At 43.9% G+C, this 14,968-nt stretch overlaps 1 protein-coding gene across 1 annotated transcript; it reads left to right on the forward strand.

Moving 5' to 3' along the window:
• Positions 1 to 2,784: 2,784 nt before the first annotated feature.
• On the forward strand, positions 2,785 to 6,763 carry LOC138887206 (uncharacterized). Its single transcript, XM_070168929.1, has 6 exons — positions 2,785 to 3,043; positions 3,246 to 3,400; positions 3,479 to 3,611; positions 5,725 to 6,016; positions 6,100 to 6,199; positions 6,308 to 6,763. The coding sequence occupies exons 1-6, from the start codon at positions 2,785 to 2,787 to the stop codon at positions 6,761 to 6,763; spliced, it is 1,395 nt and encodes a 464-aa protein (XP_070025030.1).
• Positions 6,764 to 14,968: the final 8,205 nt, after the last annotated feature.

The following is a 14,968-nucleotide window of genomic DNA, read 5'->3' on the forward strand; positions in this document are numbered from 1 at the left end:
AGAAAATAAATTAGCTAATCATAATAGTATATGGAAATACAATACTAAAATCATAACCAACAATGGAAAATATGAAGAAGAAAGGGATGCTCCTAGCATATTCTTGCCTCCAAAGGTGTTGTCTAACCTTAAAGTAGTGTCTCCCCCTTCAAAAGGACGTTTTATGATGTATTTATCAATTAGATTTTTTAATAGATGGAACAAATCAATCCAATCTCGGATAGAAAAGCTGGAATTTGCATCAACTTTCGCGTAGAGTGCGACCATAGACGCGGACTCAACTTTTGAAAAATTTTCATTTCGCGAAGCGATCCGTGCCTTCACTTCATTTCATTATTTTGTGCATTCCACATGTTTTGCGTCCGTTTTCATGCCATATGCGAGAATAGACGAGCTTCCAGTTCTTTTTTTTCTTGCAATAAATTGATATCTTTTAATCACTTATCATCCGAACTTACTCTTACATGCAAGAAACACGTTTTACTTCAAAAAACATGTCCCGTGGCTATACAACAAATGAGATGAAAACATACTAAAATTATAAAATTTTGGCCATTTATCACATGCTTTTTAAATAACCAAATCAAGCATGTCCACATGCACCAAATTAGCATATCAATACAATTTGCACCAACTAGATCTAATTCAAGTACTCACACATGATCTTAAAAGGGACTATGTTTACCGTAAAAATGGTAATAATAATTAATTTGTTGATGGGACTCTAAAAATATGTGATCTATTTTTATGCTAGTTTGTTAAGCAGTTGATGCTAAGTATATGAAATTTAGGGGCGAAATATAGTTAAGGAGAGAGCTGTAATCAAACCGCTAAGTCAGCTATTCGGGGCCTCGAGCCTATCGATTTGGGGCCTCGAGGTCGATCCCAGGGCTCGGACTCGAGCTATCATAGGTGATCGGGGTAGGTCTAACAGTTATGAAATAATTGACGAAGGCTCTTTATGGCCAATGATGAGCAATAAATGATGAACAAATATGAAGATAATAAATGAAAGCAATAATATCAAGAGAGTGTATGAAAGAGCAAAGAGAATATTTTTTGTATATTTCTTGCGGAGCAATTGGGGCAACAGAGAGTTACAAAGTGTCAAGGATCCCCTTTATATAGGAGGAAAAATTTCAACATAGTACAAAATATATTAACTACAAAGGTACGGAGACGTGACAACTAGATGATACCCTGACTCGGGTCTTAGAGTAGCTCTCTAGGCTTCGTCAGTCCTAGCCACGTGCCTTGGGAACTCCCTATTTCCGCCGTGGCCGTGGTTGACATTATCACAAGACCGAGTGCCGACGAACCTCGAGGGAGGAGTATCGATCATAACCTTGCAGCCTCGAGGTCTCGAGATGATCTCATGAAATGTCTTAATGATGAGAAATTGGACCCTTCGATTTCGCTATATACAGATAGTCTCCGCGTTTCCTAGAATGAAGTGATGTGAAATTTTTTTGAGCCTCTGTTCCGAGGACATCATTACCGTGACATCAGCCTATCAGAGCATTAAATGTCATGTCCCAAAAAACCGTTCAAGGGTCACCGTCAAATGCGACTATCGAGAGACTCACAAACTACTATTGGCTCGTCCCTTCCGCTGCCCATGTGGTTCCTATAAATATACCAACCTTTTGATAATTCTTATTTTCTCAACATCTTCAAATTCACGAATCCAAACCCATCTCCTTTTACATTCATTCTTTTCACTTTCTTAGAGAAAATTTTACCGTCGCAATGGCCAGAATATCTAGGACGGTTCCTCGGCGGAACGAAGTCACCTCTTCATCTTGGTCGTTTAAGGAAAAAACAAAAGTGATACCCACTCTGGGACAATGTACTCTCCCCCCCCCCCCGATCTTGACATGTCTAAAGATTATACGACCGATAAACCCCCTGCTACACCGGGCCAATGCGAACACGTGTCCCAGTACGTCAGTGTCGTGACCAATGCGGGGACGGTAAAAAGGACTGCCGATTGAAGAAGGCAGCGGAGGTGGAGATTCCCGGCCCTAATGAGAACATAACGGATTACAAAGATGGTTTCCTCTACGTATATACTTATCCCTTTACTTTGAGTCCGACTGAGTCTTCTGGATCGCCTCCCCCGGAGATAGATCCGGTCATCCTCGACTTCTGAGACAAATATCAAGTGACACTCAGTCAAATCTATCCCTTTTTTTGGAGGATAGTCCTGATGCTCCGTTATTTCACTAATAAGGTTGGGTACGAGACCTTTACTCTGAATCATTTGATCAGGATGTACAACCCCTGGTTCTATCGAGGCTTGATTAGGCTTCGTCCTCGATCCAAGAAATCATTTTTCTCGAGCACCGACGAGGAAAAAGATCGAGGATGGATGAGTAGCTTCGTTCGGGTTAGAACCTCAGACATCATTCTAGCCGGGAAGACACCTTTCCCAGAGAGATGGAACATGCAGCGTAAGCATTTTTTCCTTCAAACATGTTTTAAGATCTTCTTTCCCTTCTTCCAAAAAGATAACCTCTTTTTATTTTCTACAGCTGCCGCTTGGTACCCTGAAGCGGTCTCGGATCTACCGGGGTGGATTGAGCGGTTAGACAAAAAGTTCCCGTATCTTACCCGATCTTGGACCGACCTGGACAAGACACGATGGGTGGCCAAAAATCATGGTAAAGTTTCTTTCGCAACCCTATGTTTTTTCTTGTACCTTCTTGTGCTGACAAGTTGTGGCCGCTATGCTCGTGTAGGCCTCGGTGAGAATGTGCTGATGAGACCACCCCTAGAGGCGAGATGGAGGTTTCGAAGCCTGCCAAGGGAAATAAAAGGAAAGGCAAGGAGGTTGCCGACCCTTCTGTGACAAAGAAACCCAAGCCGCACAGGCCTAAAACCGCCATTGGGACCTCAGCTTCTGCTTTCGAGGCAAACCTTGGTACTGATGACGAAAATGATGATGAGAGCGGGTACCACTTGGAGGAGAGGCTGAGGCCAGATGTGAAAGCCCCGCAAATACCCCAACCGAAAGCTGCAGAATCGGGGACGGCTGACTCAGGTCGGCCCCGTAGATCAGAGATCCGCGAGGAGGGTGTTAGTGGCCTCAGATCCCATGACCGAGTTCGGCGTAGTTTCCATTGGGGGGGACCGTTGTCACTGGCCCTGAAGGGTAGGGACTTGGAGCTTTTCAAGAGCAGGAATTGCACCTCGGGGACATTGGTGATATAGGTGATTTCATTTTCGGCTCCTATTTTCGTTAGGGGAGCTAAGGGATGCTCAAGATACGAATGCCACCAAAGCCGGGGATCCTCTCAAGGGAGGAGGCACGCTTGGCGATATTCTTGGCGACGTTAGCGGGAACGTCGATCTTGACACTCCCAGTTTTGTCAAGGCGGCCGAGAGGTTCATGCAGCAAGTGATAACTGCTTTAAGTATATTTATTTTAGCCTCGGACATCTTTCTTCATTCTTTTAACTCTTCGGTTTTGCTGTAGTGCAAAGAGATGTATGATCATGCCCTCTTCAGGCTTAACGGGGAGCTTTCGTGCCGTGAGAAGGAGCTTGAGAAGCTGTCCTCAATACTGCGAGAGTCAGAGGCTCGTTTTGCCCAGAAGGAAAAAGAGTCAGGTGAGCTCCGGGCTACTTTGGAGGGAGCACTCTGAGAAAAAGATGCCTTTGTCGAGCAGGTATTTTATTACGCATGAGTCTTTCCCTTGCTCCCATAGTTCGATACTGACTGATTTACTTTTCTTTTTGTAGGTCAAGCAAAATGACTCACAGATCGGGCGGCTAAATGTGGAGGTCCTCGGTCTGAGGAAATAAAATGAGGTGGTGACCTCAGAGTTGGCATCGACCCCTGATCTTCTCAAGGATGCCCGAAAGGAGATAGATGTGCTGGTTGCGGCCAAGTCCGAGATCAAAAGAAATGTAGCTACTTACCTGAAGGACGCAACCACAGCGCATCAAATAGCCCGTGACGTATCGATAAAGGCCGAGAAGAAACTAGCTCGGGCCATCAAACATGCTAGGGCGTAGGCGAGGAGAAAAATATTGGAAGAGATCGAGGCCGTAGGCATCGATCTGTTAGTTGGAATTGAGGAGGCCCGGGAGCTGGAGAGAAAGTTGGCGCTTTTGATCGTGCCTGACGAGGATCCCGGATATGGTTCGGGGGACAGTGGTGATGAAGAGTAGGCCTTGTGTTGCTTTTGTCCCCCCCCCCCCTTTCTGTGCATGTACCCCCGGGGGAGTGAGTCTTGTAAAGACGTCCCTTGTAAATACATATATTTTTTGGTAATGAAAAGAAAGGGTTTTTCTTCTATCTGTCTTTTCATTCTTTTTACCTCGCTTCCCGAGCAGGGTTAACCTTAGACTCTAGGCGTTAGCTCTTTGAAAACGTATTTGGAGCGGCTGGGACCCCTAAATCGGGTCCTGTCCCGAAGTTAGATCGGCAGCTTCTTTAGGGTCAGTGCTAGTGATAGCGAGGAGTCCTTGAGGCCTCACTGCTTCTCGAATTTCGTGGGATAGTAGCATTCGAGCAATCTGGTGAAGGGACCCCGAGGTGGTCTTGTTAGTACATTTCCCTAGAAAAAAGGTGATGTTAACGCGGCCAGAATTATTTGGCCCTCTGGGTAAGCGAGCAACCGCTGCCTTGCCCCTATATATTCATTCATTTGCCTCTCAAGTGTAGATTTTGCTCCTTTGAGTCACCGCAGGACCTGGCGCTTTGTGCTAGTTCTCCCGTTGTTCCATTTCAAAATATTTGCTCAAATTCATATCTCCCCCTTCCCATTTTTCATAGCCATGACTAATACGTCGACCTCTGCCCACCAAAGAGAGGGGAGTTCTGCTTATGTTCCGTATTCGGTCATTGGTACATTGCCGGTGCCTAGTGAACGGGCCTCGAGGTGCCTTTCCTCGAGAAAAGACATTATGTTGGGGAGACCCCCTGTTGTTCCAAGACATCGGGAGCATGCGTTGAGGTTTATCTCATCAGTGGGAGAGGAAAACCTTGAGATGATCAGAAAAGATTGTGAATGGGGGGAAGGCGTGGTATTGCAAGTGCCTTCCTCTGAGGAGAGCATCATGACCTATGTCGAGGGGTTTTTGAGTGTGTACACGCATACTTTCACATCGAGTCCCCCCGACTGGGTCGTGCTTGAGTTCTATTGGAGATATCGGGTTACCTTGGCACATGCTCACCCATTCCTTTGGAAGATAGTGCAAATGATAAGGTATTTTGCCGACAAGGCCGGGATTGATTTTACCCTCAGTCATCCCGTGAGGTTATATCGGCCACTGCACTATCGAGGTTTGATTGTTCTGCAGCATCGATCCACCTGGGCTTCTATCGTTAACAGCGTAGAGGATGAGGACCGTGGATGGATGAATCGATTAGTTCGAGTTCGAACGATCGATATCATTCCTGGAGAGTTTCTGCCCTTTCTTGAGAAATGGAACTTCACACGTAAGTGTCACACCTGTTTTTTCATCATTTTGACTAGAGGCGGGCTCCGTAATGACATTTTTCTATTTCGTTTTTATAGTGATTCCTTGGTTGCCGAACGAGGTCCCTGATTTGGCCGAGTGGTCTCGTAAGCTAGCAGCCTACTCGACTTATGATAGGCGCAGGTGGCGAGACCTATCCAAAGGGATGTGCGAGGCAAAGGATCATAATAGGTGCCTCGTAACTTGTTTCCCCAAAATGGTGTTTTTTTTCAACGTACTAACTTAGCCGCTGCAGGTACCGGAGATTTTTCTGAAATGAGACCGTTCTCTCTAGGAGAGGAGAAGAGACTGCCGAACTCGGTGTCGAGGGTCGATAATAAACAAAAAAAATCTTCGGGGTGCGAGGAGGCTTATAGCGGGGCGAGTCCTTCTCAGCGAATCAAGAGAGGTGATCTGACCGATCATTCGGTTTCGGGGACCTCCGTTCTCGAAAGAACATTCCCCGTTTCTGCTGATGGCGCTTCGGGGGATACTAAGCCATCGGACATTGGCTCGGCTTTTGGTGAGGCTAGTGGCTCGGCTTTATGGTAAGTTTGGTAGCCGGCATGGGACTATTCTGGCCTCACACTTTTCTTTTCTTATTGAATTTTCTTTCGCAGGCCTTCGACAGGCTCAAATTCGAGCTACTTCGATATGAGGCTCGGTTGCGGAGAACTGTGGATAGGGAGAAATCCCTTAAGCTTTTTTGTAAGAAAAAAGAAAGTGAGCTGGTATCCCTGTGGTGCGAGGCGGGTCGAAGACGAAATCACGAGAGCTGCCTTGAGAGATAGGTATCTTGTGTTTCATGTTGACGTATGCTTCTTCTTTCATTTTCGGAGGTTAACGTTTTGATATTTCAGTTGGAGAGCAAAATGGAGGAGCTGGAGCGGCTTTGGGGCGAAGTTGGCAGGGCAAAACGTGAGTTCGACGAGCTGCAAGCCCATGTAGATGCCCAAGTTGCGGCCAAGGAGAGTGTTTTGGCTAAAGTTTCCACCCTGGAGATGCAAATTCGGACTGCTCGTGCGAGTGATTCTGCGCGAGCGAACATGATCGCAAGGCTCGAGTCTGAGCTTTCAAAGACGAAGGCCGAGGTGATGAATGCCCGGGCCGAGGCTGTGATGAGTAGCACTAGGGCTGATCAGAGAGCGACGGCTTATTTGAAGAATGCTGCCACTGCTAAAGTTGAGCTAAGGAGAACTCTTGGTCGAGCGAGCAGTAGTAAAGAGTACGTAAAGTGCAAATCTCGCAGGGAAACTCTCGAGGAAGTTCATGCCAGGGGTTTCGATCTTTCGTAGGAGATCGAGCAAGACAAGGTGGAGGAGTATGATGCCAAGTTCCTTCTGTCTGATGCCGAAGATGGTGAGGACGAGGCCATCGGGTCATATTCCCCAAGGGGGACGTTTGCTTTTTTCTTGTTCTTGTTTATATAGCTTTCATATTATGTTATAAACAGAGCTTGTATTCTATTACCTGTATGTATAAGAGGGGAACCTCACAGTTTTGTATCTTCTGGGTTTCTGTTTGCCAAGATTTTAGCCAGATCAATCCGATCTCTTGAGTTAGTAGGAGTCTCTAGATTCGATGATATGGCCCTGGGGCTCATTAGGCTGGCCCAGGGGTCTTTTACACGCTTGTTCGATACGACCTTTAATATAAGCTGGCGTTTGAGCTCTTATGATTTTGTTCAACCGTTTTGGGTTTAGTCTCCGAGTATGGTTTCAGCTCGAGCTCATTTGACCCTCAGGATTTTACGTTTGCGTGGGCTGGCGATAATGACTCTTACGCCTTGGGCCGAAGTGGCCTTTTAATGTAAGCTGGTGATAGTGGCTCTTATTCTTTGGGTCGAAGCGAACTTTTAATGTAAGCTGGCGATAATGGCTATCACGCTTTGGGTTGAAGCGACCTTTTAATGTAAGCTGGCGATAATGGCTCTCACGCTTTGGGTCGAAGTGACCTTTTAAAGTAAGCTAGCGACAATGGCTCTCACGCTTTGGGTCGAAGCAACCTTTTAATGTAAGCTGGTGACAATGGCTCTTACGCTTTGCCCTTAGGCATATATAGTTAACTATTTTGGGTCCATTCTTCGAATCGGGTTACGACTCGAGCTCATTTTGACCCTCAAGTTTTCAGATTTTAGGCTGGCGACAGTGGCTCTTACGCTTTTGGTCGATGCGATCTCTTATGTGTGTGGCCTTGAAGCTCATTAGGCTGGCGATAATGGCTCTTACGCGCTTGGTCGATGCGACCTTTTATATAGGCTTTATTTTCCTCTCGTTAAGGACTTTTGAAGTAATTTTTGCCTGACTCATCATCGGTTCGGGAAGAACCTCAATTTCAAGTAACTTGCGGTGACGTTCGAGCACCTCGGGAGGCTTGGCTCGAAGGATGAGTAGCTCGAAGCCTATGATTTGGAGCTGACATGGTTGAAGCTCTTTTGCCTATGTCGAGGGTAGCCTGTTTAACCGGTTCTTTTCGAAGTAGATTCGAAGTAATGGCCTGTGATTTTATAGCGACGGTCGGGCATCCCCGAGTCGTGTTAGTTTGGCTGGTACCGCTGTGTGACCAGAGTCACTTATGTTTGGCCGGAGCCATTTTGATCCCGAATGAGATAGTTTCGGCATCTATATCAATGGTATGCTTTTATAGGGGTTTTACAAGTTCGATATATAGCCGAAACTTTGAGATCGGGTTTATGACTTTAGTAAGGTCTTACAAGTTTTTCATGCCTTTGAGGTCTTACAGTTTTGGATACTTGGTACAAGTATTGTTCATGCCTTGCTTGAGGTCTTGCAGATGCAACTGCTGCCTTATATAGGTCTTACGAGATCGAGTCTGCCCGCTCGGGGTCTTATAGCCTAGCATTTTGATAAGTCGATAGAGATGGTACTTGGCGGCAGTCCCCGAGTCGTCGAGGGTTTCTTGACTCGAGAGCTATTACTTCCTAACTTTGTATTGCCTCGTTGAGGGCTTACGATTTTGGAGATCCCGAACCTAAAGTCATGCAATTTTGGAGATATCGGCGCCAGTTCCCGGGTGTTCGGGGCACTTTTGGCCTTGGAGATGTTTCGAGATTTTCCTGCTTCCTCGTTGAGGGCTTATGAGTTTGGTGTTCTGACCCTAAGGTCATGCGGGTATCGAATTGTTGATGGTAGTCTCCGAGTGTTCGGGACGTCTTTGATAGAGAAATCGTTTTTGCGAAAATGTTGAGTTTCTTTTGGAGTATGAAATGCTTTGACAAAAAGTATTCTTTGATTGCTTGACACAAGTATAAATTGTTTCGTTATCGGGGGACCGACTATATAGGCACGGTTCGTTCGACCATTTGGCCCGATACATCATTTTACTAATGGGACCCTGGGGGGATGCCCTCCAGTATTCGGGGTTGATTGCAAAAGAAGACCAGAATACTCGTCGAGTCTTCCTCAGGTAGAACACGGATATTTCCTCATTAAAAACCTTGCCAGTAAAACCCTTGTCAGGATAAAAACCAGGTCGAAGGAAAGAGTGCAATAGATGTTTTAAAACCTTAAGGTCTTTGGGCTAGGTTAGCGCTTTGACTGCATCGATCGGCGCCTGTATGAGGGTTAGTATGGAATATAAAATAAAAAGGGAGATGGCTATACCTCAATGGCGATTGCGCTTTTGATCCTTGGTATTCGTTTGGAGAACGCGGTACGCTCCTTTATTCGGATACGGTCGAGGGCGTATCTCGCGGCTGCTATTTTTTTACCGATTTATCTCTTAGTCCCTCTGCTGGAGAGGGCTTTAGTGTTCCGGCTAGTGGCGGCCGTCTCAAAAGATCGTGTGGATGACATGTTGTGGCTCGTCTGCTTTGTTCTTCTTGGTTGTTTCCCTTTCTCGAAACTGGTTTTTGGCTCGGTCGCTGAGGAATTCCCGAAGATGGCCATTGTCGAGTAACCGGACCATTTCCTCCCGGAGTTGCCGGCTTCGGTCCTGTGTCCGTGCGTGTTGTGAAACTCGCATACTAGATTATAGTTCCTTTGTGAAGGATCCGATTGTACAGGCTTGTGTCATCTAGCGTCTCTGATTTTATTGATTGCGAACACGATGTCTGACACATCGACGTTGAAGTTTTACTCTGACAAGCGAGGTGCCTCCGTTGCCCTGTGTTCCTACCGAATCCGGCTCTGTTGGTGAGTTCCCTATGATTCTGTCCTTGGTCTATCCTTCGATCATTGCGAAGTGGGTTGCGCCTCGGGGCATTCCTCTTGTCTTCGATGTATGGCTGATATCTTTCTTTGTTTGGTTTTGGCTCCTTTGCCAGGAGCCTGTTTGGGTATACTAAGCCCGAGGGGGCTCCCAACTGGTCATCTTCGGCCCTGATTTTCGATTGGTACCGGTTGTGGACGTCCAACCAGGTCACAGCTGGATACTCGATCAAATTCTATTTCAAATATTTCGAAGCCACCGAGCTTCGTTCATTCAGACCTTGAGTGAAAGCCTGCACTACCCAGTCGTCGTAGACTGGTGGTAGCTCTATCCGTTCCATTTGAAAGCGAGATATGAATTCTCGCAGCATCTCGTTCTCCCTTTGCTTAATCTTGAAAATGTCGGATTTCCTCATTGCTACTTTGATGGCACCGGCATGTGCCTTTATGAAGGAGTCTGCTAGCATGGTGAATGAGTCTATAGATTTAGGAGCTAAGTTATGATACCACAGCATGGCCCCCTTCGAGAATGTTTCCCCAAACTTTTTCAGTAATACGGACTCGATCTCGTCTTTCTTTATATCGTTGCCCTTTACTGCACAAGTGTAGGCAGTAATGTGTTCATTAGGGTCTGAGGTCCCATTGTACTTTGGGAGTTCCGGCATTCCGAACTTCTTTGGAATGGGTTTCGGGGTCGCTTCCTCGGGGAGCGGCCTTTGTATGAACTTCTCCGAATCCACACCTTTCAGGACCGAGGGTGCGCCCAGGATTTGATCAACCTTGGAGTTGTAGGTTTCGACCTTTTTGTCGTTGGCTTCTATCATTTCTCGTCCGATTTGATCTTTTTGGTGAGATCCTCGAGCATTTTTACGATGACAGGGTCGGCTATCGACCCGTTATTGCTCAATCTCTCAGATACCTATTCGGCTGGGGGAGCTGTCCCTGGTGATACCGTGCTAGGAGTTTTCTGGTGACTTTGTAGCTAAGCAATAGCTAGCTGTTGTGCCTGTAAAATTTCAAAAATAACATGAAGGCTAACCTTACATTCTTCTCTAGTTGGGATTTTCTGTGCTTCTTGTTGATCCCCTTGGTGCACGCTCCTGTCAGTGTGGGAGCTTATGTGGATGCGCTGGGCGTCGCGTGACCGTGTCCATGGGATTGGCTCTGGTGCATTCCCAGGGTTTTGTGGTGGCACAACAACACCTGGAACAGCCACACCATTTTCCCCATGGTCCTCAAGATTGTTATTTTCATCTCCATTTGCCGAGTTAGACATTTTGACCTGAAATCGAAGATCTTGGACAAGAAAAAGCGTGAAAGATAACTTGCGTTATGTAGTAAAACCAGCAACAAAATAATCATTATTATTTTTATCCCCATGGTGAGCATCAAACTATTTACCTAAAAATGGTAATAACAATTAAATTTGTTGATGTGACTCTAAAAATACGTGATCTATTTTTATGCTAGTTTGTTAAGCAGTTGATGCTAAGTTTATGAAATTTAGGGGCGAAAAAATAGTTAAGGAGAGAGTTGTAATCAAATCGCTAAGTTAGCTATTTGGGGCCTCAAGCCTATCGATTTGGGGCCTCGAGGTCGATCCCAGGGCTCGGACTCGAGCTATCGTGGGTGATCGGGGTAGGGCTAACAATTATGAAATAATTGACGAAGGCTCTTTATGGCCAATGATGAGCAATAAATGATGAACAAATATGAAGATAATAAATGAAAGCAATAATATCAAGAGAGTGTATGAGAGAGCAAAGAGAATGTTTTTTGTATATTTCTTGCGGAGCAATTGGGGCAACAGAGAGTTACAAAGTGTCAAGGATCCCCTTTATATAGGAGGAAAAATTTCAATATAGTACAAAATACATTAACTACAAAGGTACAGAGACGTGACAACTAGATGACACCCTCACTCGGGTCTTAGAGTATCTCTCTATGCTTCGTTAGTCCTAGCCACGTGCCTTGGGAACTCCCCGTTTCCGCCGTGGCCGTGGCCGTGGTTGACATTATCATAAGACCGATTGCCGACGAACCTCGAGGGAGGAGTCTCGATCGTAACCTCGCAGCCTCGAGGTCTCGAGATGATCCCATGAAATGCCTTAATGACGAGAAATTGGACCCTCCGATTTCGCCATATACAATGCATGATAAAGATCCAATTTCTTAAAAAAATTCCAAATAATATTTATATGAATCTAGCATGAGACAAAGTGTCAGTATATAACTCGACAATTGCATCAAACCCGACACTCTCCAAGTGTCCAACCATTAGCTAACAAGCCTCATGCATATGAAAATACATGACTATACATATGTCAATTATATGTATGCATGTTTCTGCACGAGTCTAGGATGTCAATGCATGCTCAAGAATCAATCCTTTTTGAAAAATCAACATCTATACATACACACCGCACACATACTATGCTCTCGGGGCTTAAGGTACAAAAAGTGATCACCTGACTCCAAAGGGACAGATTCAAATCCAAGCATTGTACGGACAACTCACGTGATGCACTGACAATTCACATGCCAATAATAATATCACTCGCACGAATAACTCACGTATCGTACAGAAAACTCATATGTTAATAATAATATTTGCTCGCACGGGCAACTCACGTGCCTTAACATACCAATCACACGGATGACTCACATTCCATGCTTACTAATAATATCGCAATAACCACACGGTAGAAATTTCGTGTCATAATCATCTAAACTGCACTGGCAACTCACGTATCATAACCCTAGTCCATATAAGAGAATAATATGTAGAGTTGCATGCATATAAATAAAAGATAAGCATGTATAATGCACATGGGAAGAAAAGTAACCCTACAGGGATGCATGCATGAGTACAAGAGATGATTTCTAGGCATGATGTACGCCTAGGTATAACGTATGACTACGGTCGCAACACCTAATCTATAATCTGTTGTCCCAAGTAAAGGTAAAGTTTTGAAGACTGATAAAGGAACTCAGACATGAACCAGGTCCATCTTGTGAAACACAGTTGTGATCAACCCAAACATGTGAGATGCACGTGAAGGAGATAAACCTAACTTATCAAAAGTAGTGTCTCCTGATCATGATTGAAAAGGTTGCATATTGGATAAGGAGAAAGACTCCTTACACAAAGAGAACACGGTTTAGGAAAAGGATAGAGTTAGAGTATGAGATCAACTAGAACTCTTCCACCATGGAAGAGTAGCATCTTTATCCTAGTAAATCTCTAATTGCTAACTCCTTAAATATTAGTATTGTTCTATTTTACAGGTAATGCACATAAGCAAAAGTTAAACGTGAATTGAGGGCAAAATAGCAAGGTTTTTGCAAGTAATTTATGTGTGATTCAAGCGTGCAATCCCGAAGCTACTTGAACCAGATAGAAGAACCAGTTCCAAGTGTCTATATTTTATTCTAGATCAATTGTAGTAGGTGATTTTACATTGTACCTTTCAGCTTATATAGAAGCAATTGTATTAGGTACTTAGAGTTTTCAAGTTATAGTTAACTTGAAGTTGTCACAACAGTTGAGGTTGTGTACCACATCGGGATTAGAGTTAATCCTAGGTTTACAAAAGAGTTTTTGTAAATGCAGTTTTGGCTCAGTGATTTTAGTAGAGAGTTTGGGAAAATCCTGCTGGAAGGTAGGTCATGGTTTTTTTACCTTTTGAGCCAGGTGTTTTCCACATAAAATCTTTGTGTTCTTTATTTTTTGTATTTATTATTCCGCAACAGTAGTAGTTGGAACACATAGAAGAGCAGGTCCTTCTATAATAAAGTTAAGCGAAAATTGGGTACCACACAAATCATCCCCCCTCCCCCTCTTGTGTGGTATTGAAGTCTAAAATATCATAATCCAAATAACTTTCACGTCTAATTAAGCATCAAAAGACTAAACATGATCTTTAACATGAATAGAGAAGTTCAAGTAGTCATAATATTTTAAGGCATATCACAAGAATAACATGTGCGAATATGTTTATAATATCACATGTCACTATGGCCGAATCAAGTATATCAACAAATCTCAAAAATAGCTCACATGGCCCAAATAAGATGTCATAAGATAAAACATAATCTCTAAGCACGAATAATTGTGCCACAAAGTCATATATATCAAATAAAGAGTCAAGAAGATCACATATCCAATCAAAGCATAAAGAAGTGTAAAATCCAACCTCGACATGATATAATCTCAGTATCCGCTTATACACTCGTCACCTCGCATATACATCACTCCCAAAACATATAACATATAGCAAATAATTTCATTTTTAGAAAAATAATCCCTCAAGTCGAGGTAAGCGAGATACTTACTTTTTGCAAGCCAAAAGAATCTTTCAAAAAAGTTTTTCCTTTAAAAATCATCTCCAACCGGCTCAAATCTGGCCCAATAATACTCAATAAGATCAAATAAAGCTATAAAAATCAACTTCAAACAATAAAGTTTTGTTCTTTAATCAAATCTCAAAAAGTTAACCCCGACTCACGGGGTCAAAACCCGAGTCCAAGACCAAAGCCCACTGACCCATAATCTCACGAGTCCAAATATGTGATTATATTCTGAATCCGAGGTCAAATTGGTGTTCAAAATCTTAAAATATATTTCCTTAAGTTGTAGATAAAATTCCCAAATTTTACTTTAAAATTCTATGTTTAAGGTGTATAAATCTATGGGGAATCAAGATATATAATTAAATTCAAGTAGAAATTACTTATCCTCAAAATATGGGTGAAATCCATCTCCAAAATCGTCTCTTCACGATCTCCAAAACTCAAAATAGTGAAAATGAGCATTACTGAATTCTGGACATAAAATACCTCTGACAGCATTACCCTTCGCGAACGCGACCTCAACCTCGCGTTTGCGAAACACAAACTTCAGTCTCATGAAGGCCCTTCTTTGCAAACACAACATGTCCCATGCGAACGCGAAGGCCATATGCTCATCCTCCTATGCGAATGTGAGAAGCACTTCATGAACACGAAGGCCAAATCTACTCCGACCACTCCCTACTTCGCGAACACATACCACCTCTTCACAAAAGTGAAGAACAAAATCCTCCTGTCTACTCTCTTCTTCACGAACGTGAGCCTTCCCTCGTGATCGTGATACACACCTGACACCAGCAAGAACTAGCAATCTCAAAGTGATCCGAAACACACCGCAACCCCTCGGGACCCGTCCAAACATACTAACTAGTATGTATACCTTCCCCGAACTTATCCACGACCTCAAAATACGAACAATAACATTAAAATTAAGAATCACGCATCACACCAAATTCTTCAAATTTTCTTAAGTTCAATATT

This window comes from Nicotiana sylvestris, chromosome 3 (genome assembly GCF_000393655.2).
Source record: "Nicotiana sylvestris chromosome 3, ASM39365v2, whole genome shotgun sequence".
Classification (NCBI taxonomy): domain Eukaryota; kingdom Viridiplantae; phylum Streptophyta; class Magnoliopsida; order Solanales; family Solanaceae; genus Nicotiana; species Nicotiana sylvestris.

Excerpts from the sequence above, each read along its gene's own strand:
- LOC138887206 (XM_070168929.1), top strand. The coding sequence starts at position 2,785 with ATGGAGGTTTCGAAGCCTGCCAAGGGAAATAAAAGGAAAGGCAAGGAG. Across the intron at positions 3,401-3,478 it reads CCGAGAGGTTCATGCAGCAA|TGCAAAGAGATGTATGATCA; the intron begins GTGATAACTGCT and ends GTTTTGCTGTAG. Across the intron at positions 6,017-6,099 it reads GCTAGTGGCTCGGCTTTATG|GCTCAAATTCGAGCTACTTC; the intron begins GTAAGTTTGGTA and ends GGCCTTCGACAG.